General features: G+C 42.0%; 1 protein-coding gene across 5 annotated transcripts in view; it reads right to left on the reverse strand.

Annotated features, from left to right (window-relative positions):
* Positions 1-299: 299 nt before the first annotated feature.
* The window catches only part of ZDHHC3 (zinc finger DHHC-type containing 3), a 33,737-nt gene continuing 19,701 nt past the window's right edge, over positions 300-14,335 (reverse strand). For 3 of the 5 annotated variants that reach the window (XM_030446484.1, XM_030446483.1, XM_030446485.1), the window contains exons 5-7: positions 13,575-13,656; positions 11,771-11,901; positions 300-3,695 (exon numbers count right to left, since the gene is read on the reverse strand). In XM_030446484.1, coding sequence (XP_030302344.1) covers positions 3,453-3,695; positions 11,771-11,901; positions 13,575-13,656 — 456 coding nt within the window. In that variant the 3' untranslated portion in view covers positions 300-3,452. Of the gene's footprint in view, positions 3,696-7,539; positions 9,193-11,770; positions 11,902-13,574; positions 13,657-14,335 lie in introns of those variants that run through there. The other 2 variants (XM_030446487.1, XM_030446486.1) reach the window with 2 other exon arrangements.

Below are 14,335 nucleotides of genomic sequence, written 5' to 3' on the forward strand. Positions count from 1 at the left end.
AAAAGGGTGGAGGAGAAAAGGGGTAAAAAAAAAATAATTTGGCCACTCCTTCACATTTCAAACATTTAGGGAACAGTGGAAGAGCTCCTAGGTGGTGTCTGGGCCACAAAAGGCAGTCAGACTCCCACAGCCCCTGCCACCCCCTTGCCCTCTATGTCCCAGTGCCCCACTGGTTCCCAACAAGGCCACCTGCAGTGGTGTCAGAGCTGGGAACAGAAACCCCTCTTCTCAGGCAGAAGGGGCACAGAGGCTACACACAGCAATAGCTGGGAAGGGAGGAACAGAGAGTCTTTGGCAGATGAAATATTAGTTCTTTAATAAGTACAATAGCAACCCGAGGCATAAAAAGGAGTTACAAACAGCAAAATATAATATTTTTTTTTCAAGAGATGTAAATTCTTCACTTGCATAGAAAACCTGCTGTAGAAGACACCAAATAAGAAATACAAGAACACTTTTCAAGTCTGCCACGACCTTGTCTGTCATGTTTTAACACCTCCAGCTGGAGCAGCCATGGGATCTCCAGCAGCCTGCAGTACACGGAGTGCCCTTGAGGAGCACAGCCCCATGGCCTGGAGAGCCAGCCAGGACCACAGCAGCACAGCCTAAAGATGAAGGCACAATTTAAAAAGGGGCAATGAGCACATGGAGGGAAGGAAAATGGTAGGTTTGGTTTAAATTTCATGAAAATCACATTTGGTCTCAAGCTACCAGGTAGAATGTAGGTTTATGCCAGAGCTGTAGATAAAACAGGTTTTTTCCAACTTGTGTACTTTTGCAATTTCTGACAGTTGCCACACTACACTGAGACAGCATCTACACCAAGGGGTACTGGAACTTTGCATGGGAGGAAGAAGAGGGGGATAAGGGAGATTGACAGCCAAAAGACACTAATAAAACCAGATTGCTGGATGCAAGGAGTCACACCATCAGTTCTTGGTGGCATAAGATCCAGGGCTGGGCTGTCTGTCCACAGCTCTGCACAGGACACAGGGATGTGTCAGAGTATGACCAGAATTTCACTGTGGGAGGAGGGAAGGAGGCTGTTCTGGCTCTCACCCCACTCTTCACATTGCTTTTCCATTTCAGCTATTAACAAAATGGCCTAAAAATGCCAGCGCCTCAGGGACAACACGGGTAGTGGGAAACCAAAGTGACAGACACCTCCCCTCATATTGAGGTGAACCAGGTTCAAGAATTGGAAGAAGAAATATGCTGCCTACCCAAAACCACATAAGTGGGGTTCGTGTCCTGAGCTGCATCATGAAACACAGGGTGAGGGGGTCTTGCCCAAATTGACATTGCCCTACGCTTGCCTCAAGGTGATTTTCAAACACCAACTAGATTCTCCCCTCAGGAACCCACAGCACCATTCCCACCCTGCAGACATGGCACTGGAGGCAGGGACATTAAGTGGATGCAGAGGCCAAGCAGCAAGCCAAAATTGGAAAACATGAGCTAAAATGGGCCTTATTTTCCTCCTTCAACATCCTTATTGGAAATCTCTTATAGAACTCTTCACACTGCTGCACAGAGCAATGACATTCAAGACCTTATGCCTAAATGACACGAGAGGACACACTGATTACCCCCAAATGCAGGGTGCTTCCCTTTACCAAAAAGATTTTTATAAATACACAGGTCCCAGTCATTTATTTTCCACTGAAAAAGACAAGACATCCAGAGGGTATAAGGGATGGGACAACCACTTGGGAATACTGGCTGGGTTTTAGCCAGGCTGTGCTCCTATCAGTCATGGCACTTGATTTGTTCTCAGACCCTTTGCCAGAGACAGGGACTGCTCTAGCAGAGAGAACAAGGCCAGGAGAGAACCTCATTGCTCCACAGTAGCCCTGGATGTCACACTATTAATACAAAGATCCTTTTTTTGGGGGGAGGAAAAAGAAATTTAAAATTTTGCACAAGTTCCATTTGGTATTGCTAATATAAATAATAAAAAACTTAATCTAGGTCATTCACAATCTCACGCTTTCATCCCCCCAAACTCCTTTCTCTTATTTTTGAGAGGAAACAATTATCTTTGGTCCATGTTTAGAGGGGAGGGGAGAGATGAAGTCAAACATGTCCTGCAGAGAAAAACCAGGAGCACATCTCTAATATCCTGCAAAATTTACTTGCAGTTTAGCTAAGGGAGATGTCTAGAAGAAAGTAATAATGTTTAAAAAAAAAGTGTAAAGTGAAACTACACTAAAGGGCATCTGGAGCATGCCAAGGGCTTGTAGTGTGCTGGAATGCAGTGGCTGCTGGCACCTCTGCATGACTTTGCTGCAACTACTGCCACCTGCAGAGATGCCTGCCTTGAGCCATGAACCTTCCACAGGCTCACTGATGTTCACCAGGAGCTGCTTGCAAAATTAGTGTAAGGAATCCCTGCATAATGGGAAGTATTAATAGGACAACATTAAACCCCAGTGAGATTAAGAAGCAATATTCATTCACAACTCTGACTACAGAGGAAAGATTTTAAAAAGAATGAAAGAGACACCTAAATCAGACAAATCCAATGGAAGGAGCCAGTACCTCCATCAGCAGAGCGCTCATACCTCCCTCTTTTCTTTGACTGCAAAAAATACCTGCCTGGCCTAGACCAGCCTTCTGGGCTGCAGAGTTTGGCCAGGCAGCTCCCACCCCACATGTGCTAATAAACCACAGCCCCGGGGTGAAAGATTCCCACCACCAGTGGCTCAGCAACCTGGCCAATACTTGCCCACTCTCGGCTGTGCTGGGTGCAGGCAAACACTCCCACAGGCCAGGCGGCACCAGCACCAGCCCTCTTGGGCCCTGACACTGCTCAGCCAAACCTCACCGACCTTGGGCAGTCCCACCAGCACAGAGGGTTAAAATATACCCCTGGAGATATTTCAGAGGTCAAAGGAATTACACGCAGGGTGAGCTCACCCACCTGCTGTGTCTGCAGCCCAGTATGCCACCTCTGCCAAGACATGTGCACCAGCAGTTTTCATAGTCCAGAGGCAGCATCCATGGGATGAGCTAAAAAGGATGCATTTTTCCAAGAAAACCTGTAAAGCTGGGCTAATCTGGCCATTGCACAGAGCTTATTATTTAGCCCTCCAAAATGCTGTAACAACAGAAGATTAATCAGACTCCTTAGGACTGCACATTTCAGAGAGCTGGGACCAATCTATCTGACATTAGTAAACTCTCCTTATAGGCCGAGTAATAAAAGCTCAATAAAGCAGCTGCCACAGGTCCCAAAAAGGAGCTTATGAATCTCATCACTTATAAAGCTTTCTCTGGAGATTTGCTATTGCTTCTGCTAGTGCTGTACCTGGCTTCCAAATACTCCTGAATTTTTTAATGCACCAAGCAGTACGTTAAAAAACAACCCCGTAAATCTCCAGCACGAGTAGTTATTAAAAAAATAAACCAACACCTGAAAGCTGCTCTTGGTATCTTAGAGGATGCTTTGCTTATTCATTTAATACTTCAACAGCAACATCTCGAGTGAGAAACTGCTCGATTTCTTCTTGGGTCATTATTGCAGATGCAGGAGCTGCTGCTGCCGTTTCGGCCAGCGCTGGGTTCTCACAGTTCAGGTTTGACAAGGGATTGAACCAATTCAAGGAGAAAGCACCACCAAATGCCAGCTTCATTCCTTCCCAGCCGCTGATCTTCTCCCAGGTTGGCTTCTGATTTTTAAGACGCTCAATACCCTGCAAGAAGAGAAGAGGTTTGGGTCGTCTCACGTTCATAGCAGCAGGTATAACCACTGTAGCATGTGCAATACTGCCCATCTACAGCCAGTCAGGTTGGTCAGGTTTTTGTTAACAAAACAGACAGACATCCTGTGGTACCGAGAGTCTCACAACAAAACACTAAAACAAGACCAAATTCATGGACAATCTGAATCTCAGTGACTTACTTCAGCATGAGTTCTTACTGATTTCTAAGGTAAAGTGACGGCTCCTAAAAAGCCATCCCTCCTGGAAACTCGGATCTCTTCCCCTGATGCTTTTTTAATTCCTCCAAGGTGTAACAAAATGCAAATACAGATAAAAATTTCACCTTATTTGAGTATTTTTACAATAGTTCAGCCTGAAGCACAATACTACCACTTTTTGCAGTGATCAGGAATTCACCACAGCTATAGCTAGGCTTGTTACTAGCACCTGATGTAACAGGCAGCTTACACTGTGCCAATCACAAGCAAATATTTAGGAACACAATTTCCATTTAACAAATTGCCGAAGTTAAATCACAGTGTGAGCTGGACACTTGCTGGGACGTGAGGAAACATGCATGGGCAGAAGAGCAGATCTCAGAGAAGGACCAGAGCCTTGTTCAGTCACTATTCTCATGCACCCTCCCTCTGAGAACATCACTTTTAGTAAAGCAAATATTTTGATAGCATCTGAATAACAATTTGTTCAATTTTGTGCAGCACGATATTTTGCTGTTAGTCTACTCCATGTAGAAATAAAGAACTAAGGATCTCGGGTTTTTTAAGGCTACTGCTATGTGAAATAAAGGGCAATTTTTTAATGAGCATCTTCTGTATCACTTAGGAGAGAAGTCAGATCAACAGCTGTGTATGATATGCTCATGGTGATATTCAAGTGATCTAATTCTGCAGATTTTCCCTTTAGACGCACAAAACATTCCAAAGGGAGAAACGAATAGACACAACAGCTCAGCAGCACCACAGCTGCACTCACAGTAAGCCTTATAAATAACAGGACATTTTAATATAGCAGCAGCTTAAGTTTTCCAACAACACTGAGTCAGGATGAGCAGGCCTGGGAGAAAACACACCATAAATGGAAGAATTACGTGTGAAGCTTTTGTGAGCTTCGTTTTTGCCACATTTCTCCTGCTGACTTAGGAGAAACTCAGCAGAAAACGTGCAGAAAGACATGATGCAATACCAAAACTTAAGTCCCCAGGGTTGCAATTCTGGGAAATATCCAAGCCCTGAAGCACAAATGTGCATCTTACAATTCTAGGCACAGGCACGTGTTCCTTCACCCTGCTCCCAAGCTTCAAAATATGCAGTTTCAACTATTCCTGGGAAAATCCCTTGCAACCTTTGATCAAGGAACTGGGTGCTGCCATGGCCAGTGCCCATCCTCACCTCCTTGCCAGGCAAGCCAGGAGAGGGTCAGTGCTTGTTCATAGCAGAGGAGAGCTTTGGCACAGGATTTAAGCCCTACCACGTGCTTTTCCTCTGGGATATTCCAGACCCAGCACCCTGCTGCCATGCAACCAGGAGGCAGATGCTTTTGCAGTTTAAAGCAGAGGGCTTTGGTTCTCAGCTGCTCCTTAACAAACTGCAGAGGTTTCTCATGCATTAGCAAAAAACCATTACTGTGGCTGCATCATTTATTGCACGAGCATCTAGGCAGAAGAAAATCAAGCAGCATGGGGCAAGGAGGAGAAACAGACACACCAAGTGTCGAAACCATTTCCTGGCAGAACAAGATTTAACCTTGCCCTCAGCCAAGTGCATAATCCAGTTCAATCCATGCTGCCATCTAAATTGGAAATAAGGAACTTGAACACTTCTGGGCAGTAGCCCCTCTCCTCCCTCCCCCAAAAAACACTGTTCCCCTGCTCTAAAGCGTATCTGCTAACCAAGGCAGTTAGCAAGGTCAGGCTGAGGTTGTCCTGCCTCCAGATTAGGGGGCAGTTAATCAGTGCAGGTAGGGACATTTTTTCTCCCAGCCCGATGTCAGGGTACATATTGAAAATGAGCAGAAGTTTTAAAAATTGTATCCAAGACTCCTTTTGGCTGCCTGCCCTACAGTCAGTCAGGCATGAAGTTTTGCACCGAGAAAAAAATTACGGGGGAAGGAAGGAATGCACAACTGTTGAAGATGTTTCATTACTGTTTAATGAAACTTTATTTTTTTATTTTACCCCGAGTCTCAGTATTATTTGAAATGTCAGAAATTTGTATTTCATTATGTGTTTCAGATTAAACCAACAGCTGTTTCTCTTCCCTATCATGCAGCTACTTCACTTGAAACAAACAAACAAAAAAAAAACCACACCAGAAAAACCCCAAAGCCCTTGGTAAGCATCGTCTTTCACATTCCAAATTATGTTACTTTGAACAAATACTGAATGAGAATACATACACAGAGAAATACAAAACACTTGTCACTCCCTTTTCAGCAGGAGGGGACAGTAAGACAAGGTGGGGGTGTTACCACTGTGATGCTGTAGGATATACCCCGTTTCTCCCACTATTGCCCTCAGTATCTGCTCGTGCGCAGTGCCAGGGGAGGATGCTGCGCTGCGTGGCCTGACCCAGAAGAGATCTGCAGGACAGCTCTTGGGGGTTGGAAGAAGTGCATTAACTTCTTTTTAACATGTTTTTTAAATCCAAGCAGAAAAAGCAAACAGAAGAGGAAAGTATTGTTAACAATTTCTCCATTACAAGGAAGACAGGAAGGAAGAAGAGCTGTTTTCAGAACAGAACTAGCACCTGAAATCATATAGTCCTGCTCAAGAACATACTTAGCATGAGCAATCAGTAAGTCTGCCTTTCTCATACTAACAATGACTCACTGGTAGAATAATTGAAATTGCACCACCAAGTTGCACAGTGCATGTAAATCTGAGGACCCTTGGTTACTGACACACACAGAGTACCTAAAGGACATTTCAGCAAGCTGTGATGATGCTTCACTTAAAACAAAAACAGTCTGATGAAAACCATCCATACTATATAGTGATGTTTAACAATGTGCATTTGTCTGAAACATGAAAAACTGAGTAATTACACATTTCTTCACACTGGTCAAACTGCCAGAACAACGTAAACAACCTTGCTCCAAAACACATTGTGAAGAAGGGCAAATAAAACAAAACTGGAATGTGCACCAGTGGCATGTGTAACCAAAGCAATTTTTAAAGCAATGAACTTTACAAAGAGATGCCTTCATTTGTTATTTGCCTAGGTGACTAGACCCCCTTCTTCCAGTACCTTTGATTTTGAATCAAGGTAGCTTTAGGGCTGTACCAGTCTGTGTTACCCACTGCACATCTCACTGCCTGAACCGATCCTAGCTAAAGATCACGCCCTTAACTATTAGGCTGGGAGCATTCTCTGAAAAACACCATTACATGATAAAATCAGAGCTACATATTTATTTACAATAGCTTTCCACTATCAGCAGTATCAGCAATACAAAAACAAACCTAAACTTTCCTTGAACTCTTCTTTATTAAGGAAATGGGTATGCAAAAGCCACATTTCCTTAGCATGGCTCCCTCCGTACAGTCCTGCAGCAGGGCTCACAACACACCCTGAAGGAGGAGGATTGCAAAAACAGCCCCTTTACACAGACGAGCAGTTACTGACTACCTCCTCTGACTGTAATAAGACCACTGATTAACAGATCAGTATATTCATGAACATTTTTTTTTTTAAAGCTGAACACTCAGTTAACCTTTATATGCTTCTGCCTGCTTGCCTACTGAAGTGAAATTTCAGAAAACCATTAAAGATTTTCCCCATTGTTTAAAGTGAAGAAAGAAAATAAGATCAGCAGGCAAGTTTTTGGAAAAGTTTTATTGCATTTGTTTTCCATATGGAAGCATTGACAGATTGAAAAGATGCAGCATTCACATTACTTCCAAAATTAGACATCCATGAAGCTTCTTCTTCCCTGATTTACCTTCCCTTCCCCCATGGCTTTAAAGCAGTCTACACAGGTCATTTAAAAAAAAAATAAAATACCATTTTATTTTAAACCAAGGAAAGAAAAGATTCCTTGGAAGTCATGGACATCGATTTGTATTTTTCCTTTGTTTGCAATCACTCAATGAACCCATTAGAGTTGTGATCCAAAAATATAACAAATTTCCTGCCTGAACACAAGATGTCAATTGCAGTTATGAATGGTTTAGGTCTACCTGTTTTTGGAATGCTTTCTGTCCCTCCCACTTTCATCACCACAGAGTTCATAACAGTATGCATGCTCCTTACCATCAACATTTCCCAACTGAAAATACTTACACATATACGTGTGTGTTTACCCACACACACACACATGTATGTATACATACGAGAAAAGATTTACAAAGCTTTAAACCAGGGCAATGCTAAGAATACAGAACCAATCACCCCAGTACACCTACACATCCCATCAATATTAATCTTTATGGTAATCTGGGCATTCACCTCAGTTTTCCCCCTTAACACTGTTGAGCAGGCATTGCTCTAACAAATCATTTACCAAGACAGACAATGCACAAACATTGTGATTCTGCTATCCTAAACACATGAAAATCAGACGGCTTTCTTTCCTGCAAGTGTAAGGCATTTAATAAACCAAAGAGTCTTCTAAATCTGCCACAGTCACCCTAAGAGGGCAACAATTTCCTGCACACAAGGGAGGGAACAGACAAAATAATGCCAGAAAGATGGAATCAGTCCCGTGGCTGGAAGGAAAAAGGAGGGTGGGGCGGGAACTGGTGTTGGCAACATTTGTTTTAAAGTACTTTAACTGTATACAATCACCAGGTCAACTGGCTCTCTTGCTGTGTTGCGTTCTTGTCTTGCACCTTTTGGTAAGTGAAGTGTCTGCTTCAAGTTCACTTAGGAAGGAGCAATGTGCTCCTTCAGGAAGTCCCAAGGTGTCTGTGTAGGGCTGTTGGCACTCATATGTCTTCCACAGAACTCATCAGTCAGGAGACAGCATGAGAATCTACTCAGAAGAGGTGGGTCACAACAGAGAAACAGGAGCCCCTTCACATTAGTTATGCCATACAGAAAGCAGAGAGAAACGAAGGCCAGTAAAGTTAACAAGATTAAAAAAATTAAAATTAAAAAAAAAAAAAAAAAAAAAAAAAAAAGCAGTTTCAGCCAGAGACATAGAATTATCTAAACTTGTGGGATACCGGGCTTTTTTTTCTCTGCAATTATCAGCCATTTAATAGACAAAAAAGTTTCTTTTGCTTTTTGTTTTAAACATTCATGGAAAATTTGTAACAGTAGTGCTGTAATATGTTTCTATTTTAGTGGAAATGCTGGTCAAGAATTCCTCAGACCACATACTGGTACGGGTCTGCTTTTCCTTGGTCTGGTGTTGCGAATGGGCTAAGCCATGCTATAGAGAACGGATGGCCAAATACTGCTTTCATGTTCATCCATTTTGTTTTTTTAGCCCATCTTCTCTCTTCCTTTTTCAACTGTTCTATTCCCTGAAAACAGAAATATCACATTTTCAGTCAAAACACTCAGATTTTTTAAGTTCTGGATTTGGAGAAAGGTCTAATCTCATTTACCCCTTATCCAAAGGATGGAGTAAGAAAATAAAAATCCACCTATACCTGCCTTTTCTTCTCATTGTTTTATACTAAAAAAAAATACATAAAGGATAGAAAGTATTCCTTGGAAATAAAATTATTTTCATTTTGTTCAGGCCTAGTTATTTCATAAATCTGTTAAGACTTGCCTATTGCCTCTGATGTCAATTAAAAAAAAGAACAAGCAACATCAAAAACACCAAAAACCACAAAAATCATGTTCTTTAATGGCTGAAACCATTATGTGCTAACCAAATGGAAAATTTTTAGAGGAAAACAATATAAGCTTGCAGACAAAAAAACCCAACAAACCAACCACAAACCCAAAGATAATCTCTATAACACTCCCAGATTCACCAAGCAAGTTCAGGAAGTGCCCACGGTTCAGTATAGCTGAGTCTACCTGGTGCCTCTTCATGATTTCATTAGAATCACTGATTAAAACATGCATGGGCTGCCAGTAAGGAAAAGGGTTAAATAAGATACCAATTTGAGAGAAATCATTGACATTGTTTAGTACAGGTTAGAGGCAGAACAAAAATAAGCCATTGAGCAAACAGCTGAAACATTCACTTATCATTAAGAAAAAAAAAAAAAAATCTCTCTATTGTGTCTAAAACTCACAAAATTAATTTGGTCTTTTAGGAAAGCCATGCCTGGCTGCCACAGAAGCAAAATGAACAAGCACAGTCACTGAAGAGCATTATTCTTCCATGGGTAGCAGCAGGCAGCAGATCACTCAGTTCTTTAACTTCAGATCTTTTACAAGGTAAGCTTCTCCTGACCTACATGTCTCCTGTGCTACAGATTAATGCACTGTAATCCATCTGTGTGTCTCAAATTACTGATTCTGGAAGCTCTGCAGAAAACACCATGGGTCAAATGCAAGAGTTGTGCTGATCCCTGGCAAATGTCACCTCTGGAGGTACCAGCAAAATACTAGAAATCTGGCCCCTTTGGGCAGAAAGAAACCATCCTGGTGGGACAGCACACACAAGATGAGGAATTTGGTCTCTCAGTGGCTGGAAGAGGAAGGTGAGAAAGGGTGAAACACAGCCTCTAATCTCTAACATCTGTGAAGAACTTCACCTGGAAATACTCCTTTGCCCGCCAGACACAGAGAGCTCAATGCTAGCAAACCAGCAATGAGATGTTCCACAGAGCAAAATCCTTACTGGTACATATTTAGAAAGAAAATAAAACCTCACAGCCCAGCAGGGGGAGACCACATTTGTTATTTTAGGTTGCAGCATTGTTCCTTAAAACACCTACGAGTTCCCAGAATTTGAGGGGAAGGGAAAATCAGGGAACTTATTTGGGTGCCCAGCTGCAGGACGCAGCATTTAAAAAATTCTTGATCAGTTTCAAAGACTGAAAAGTCCAATTACTGATATACTCAAGCTCGGCAGGATCTTCTTGTCCTGTTTGACCCTGTACATCTCCCCATAGGTATGAAGTGAGTTTAAAGACAAACTGCTAAAGAAAAGCTAAAGCCCTCCTTTAAACACAGAAGAGCCCCAGCATGAACATCAGCCCCTCACAGAAGCCAAGCATTAAAAGTACAGCACAACAGCTCAGGAGTGATGGGCTCTTACAGTCTACAATGCCAGCTGTAGCTTTACAATGACAGCAAAACCACCTATTCTAGCTTCAACTGGCCATGGGCAAACAAGTGATGGTGAATGAAAACTAGAGCAGGCAGGGAAGGAAGTTTTCACTCTTTTAAGACTACCACTTCTCTTCAACCACTCCAGTAGATTCATGTATTTGAGCATGCTTGGTGAAGGCTGGCAGTATTCCTAACTTTGCCAGGAGTTACCAGCTCCATCTTTACAAATGAAGGGAATATATGATGGGCTGCAACACTACTACCTAACATGTACTATAACATCTTTAAATCGGGGATGATATGGTGGCTTTGCAGTAGACTGTACCCAGCAGGTTCCCATGAACCTAACTCCATTCCCCTTTCCCTTCTGGCAAGAGTTTTTTAACTGTTTAACAAGCAGCTAAAACTGAAAATTCTCTGTAATAAAAGAAATGTGTGTCTATCTGTCCCTCACGTACTCATCTTGCCTTTACAGCACATAAAGCTGTAAATAGTGAGACCAGAGGACATGCAGCTGAATTTCAAACACCAGCAATTTAAAAGCACTTCATTAAAGGAAAAGGCTCTCAAACCCATGGGCACAAATACCGTTTACAGGGCATTCCCAGTTACCAATATCAACCTTACCAGGGGTACCACCAACACAGCACCCCAGCTAATACTCAGGTGTGTGCTACTTCTCACAGTAACCTTCCGAGAGGACAACTCAGCAGTGGGCTGGCTCAGTTTATTAAACTGGGTCTTTCCTCCAAGAGGACACGCACATGAACTCCCTGTGCAATCAAGTAAAACCCTGTAGCTCTTCAGTGTTTATACAAAGGGTGGCAGCCATAGGGTAAAGGAGAGAGTGTGCGAGACACCCACCGTTTCATCAGTGCAGATGGAGTGTACTTGGGTCCCAAACATAACTGAGGTGAAGATGAGAAACAGGAGAGCCTCAAAACACAAAAGGATGAGGAGAATCACTGTGGTTGGTGGAGAGAAGGAACTGCATTCTGTGAAGAGAGAACAACAGCATTGGAAGGGGAGAAATCACGTAATGCACCAGCTGCAAAACATCTCCTAAGCCATGAGTTTCCAATACTCAAGCTGTCAAAATAAATTAGAAGATCACCATTTTGAAAAAGATTTAATCGGGAAGCTTTGACATACTTGAGCATAATCAAAACTGAAATGATCACTCCTGCAAATTAAAAAAAAAAAAAAAAAATCAAAAAAGCCCTGCAATACTCCATGAATGCAACTTTCTTTTCTACTTAAGTATTTCCCCAGCACAGTGTCTAGGACTGTACTCCATTTCATCTGTAGCTTCTGTCTCAAACTTTATTTCCACAGTGATAAAGTTCCATTAGAAATCTCAAGCTGATGGTGAAGACACAGGGATAAATATTTCTGTAGCACCAACATTAAAGCAGAGTATGCTTCTGTTCATAAATGCTCTAAGTCATAACCTACAGAAGTGCAGATTAAGCCAAATTCTTCAAACTCTATATTGCAAATTTAGGCAAGAGCTTACAGAAAAATCTGTGATGGTAAATATAAAAGGAAAATGTTATAGGGCAAAATCATAGCGTTGTAAATGTCAGAATACCTCCAGATTTTTTTAAAATCCAAGAACAAGTACCACTAAACCCGTATTTTTCTCATGAGAAGCTAAGTTTTAACAGATATACCATAACCAGGGGCTAACACAATCAGCACAAATCCAAGGAACCTCCAAAAAGAGATCCATCTTTCATTACTGCTCTGTTCTGCCACCTAAACCTGGGCCAGGTGGGAAAGTGCTTCCCTCCTATATACAGGCTCTGAGAGGGTGGGCAAACGGAGCTCTCTCTTTTGATGTATCCTTCCCCTAGGGACCTGGCCACTGTAGCCACATCTAGACATGCTCAGTGACAGGGGCAGCTGTTTTACCAAGTTTCAAACTGCAGAAGTACCTTGCCAAATTCAGTCCTGCAGTATTACAGATTTAAACAGGTCATTATATCGAACGACACAACTGAAATTCCAAGAAAAACAAAGCTAAAGTTCTTCCAAAAAAATCCACAAGCAGCACATACTTCCGCACACACATTCTTAGAGAGCTTGCTGCTTAACCCAGTACATTACCCAGAGGATTTCCTATATCCATTAAAATCCATTTTCCTATATCCATTAAAAACACAGCTAGCTTTGTCAAAATTTACTCACTGGCTGCTTCAGAGTGAGGGATAGGCTTTTTAGTTTGTTTGTTAAGAGTTTTTTTCTTTCTTGTGTGGAAAGGAATTGTTTGTTCTCGTGAGGGTGGATTTTTGGATCTGAGTTAGCATGTTTTCTTGGCAGTCTTGCAAGAATGATTCACAGTACCCTTTTAAAAAGAGCATACACATTCTTCTTATCTTGTGTTGGCATTCAGGAAGCTAGGGCTGTGCTCATGTCAACACGTACAAATACTATCTAGGTGTCATTGCATCTCAGCTTCTCCCTAGGCAGTATCAGGTTTAAATTGAAACAGGAATTTTCAGGACAGAGATCCCAGCAGGTCAGAAAGAACTATGAAGTTCCAGAATTGATAATTAAATAAATAAATAAAATTTATTTATGCTTTGATGGCATTCTTCTGAAACCACATAAGGTCCTATTCATAGGCTAATCTGACATTTTAATGAGATACTTTGTCAGCACTTACTTGTCCAGTCTTCTTCAAAGCAATACAAGAAGTGAAATCCCACCATGATTAGAGCATGCAGTGAAATCAGTGCTATATACATCTGAAAAATAAAGGATGTATATAGGTATCAAGTAAGTTTAAAGACAAACTGCTAAATCCTGCAAAGACTTGAAATAAGGCAAAGTTTTAAGACTTAAACCAAATCACAAATTAGCTCAAATCCCACCAATCTCTCCCCCACCCCTTTCAACAGGCATCCTGTAGTTGGCAAACGCCAAGACTACACAGACTCATTCTGGTCTTACCAACAGCCCTGGGTCCACAGGAGGGAGACTTGAATTCAGAACCAGCTGGACACAAAGCCCAGCCTCCTGCACCTCAACCCAGCCTCCCACACATCTTACTGTCCTTATCTCCACTGACTACAGTGCAACCTTCAGAGAAAAGCAGCTCTCTGACGCAGAGGTATCATGTTGTCAGAGATTACATCCTCGCTCTTGAGAACACTGTAGTTTCCAAGAGAAACAACAGCTTCTTTGTTTTAACCTCAAAAAGCACTTTATCTATTTTGCAGCACGAGTTTCAGAAAACTGGCATTTTTTAATGTGTTTTTCCCTGAGGCAGACACTACCATGGCGAGTTTCTCTGAAGCTTTAATGCTTAATCCTTTTTGTTTTAAATTAGGTCTTACACTTTGTAGAAGTCGTCTTTAAACTATATGTAATGATACAAAAACACTGCAATATGCCACAACAGGGCTAAAAAGATGACTGTCCTGA

The sequence above is a fragment of the Calypte anna genome, chromosome 2 (genome assembly GCF_003957555.1).
Source record: "Calypte anna isolate BGI_N300 chromosome 2, bCalAnn1_v1.p, whole genome shotgun sequence".
In the NCBI taxonomy this organism is placed as follows: domain Eukaryota; kingdom Metazoa; phylum Chordata; class Aves; order Apodiformes; family Trochilidae; genus Calypte; species Calypte anna.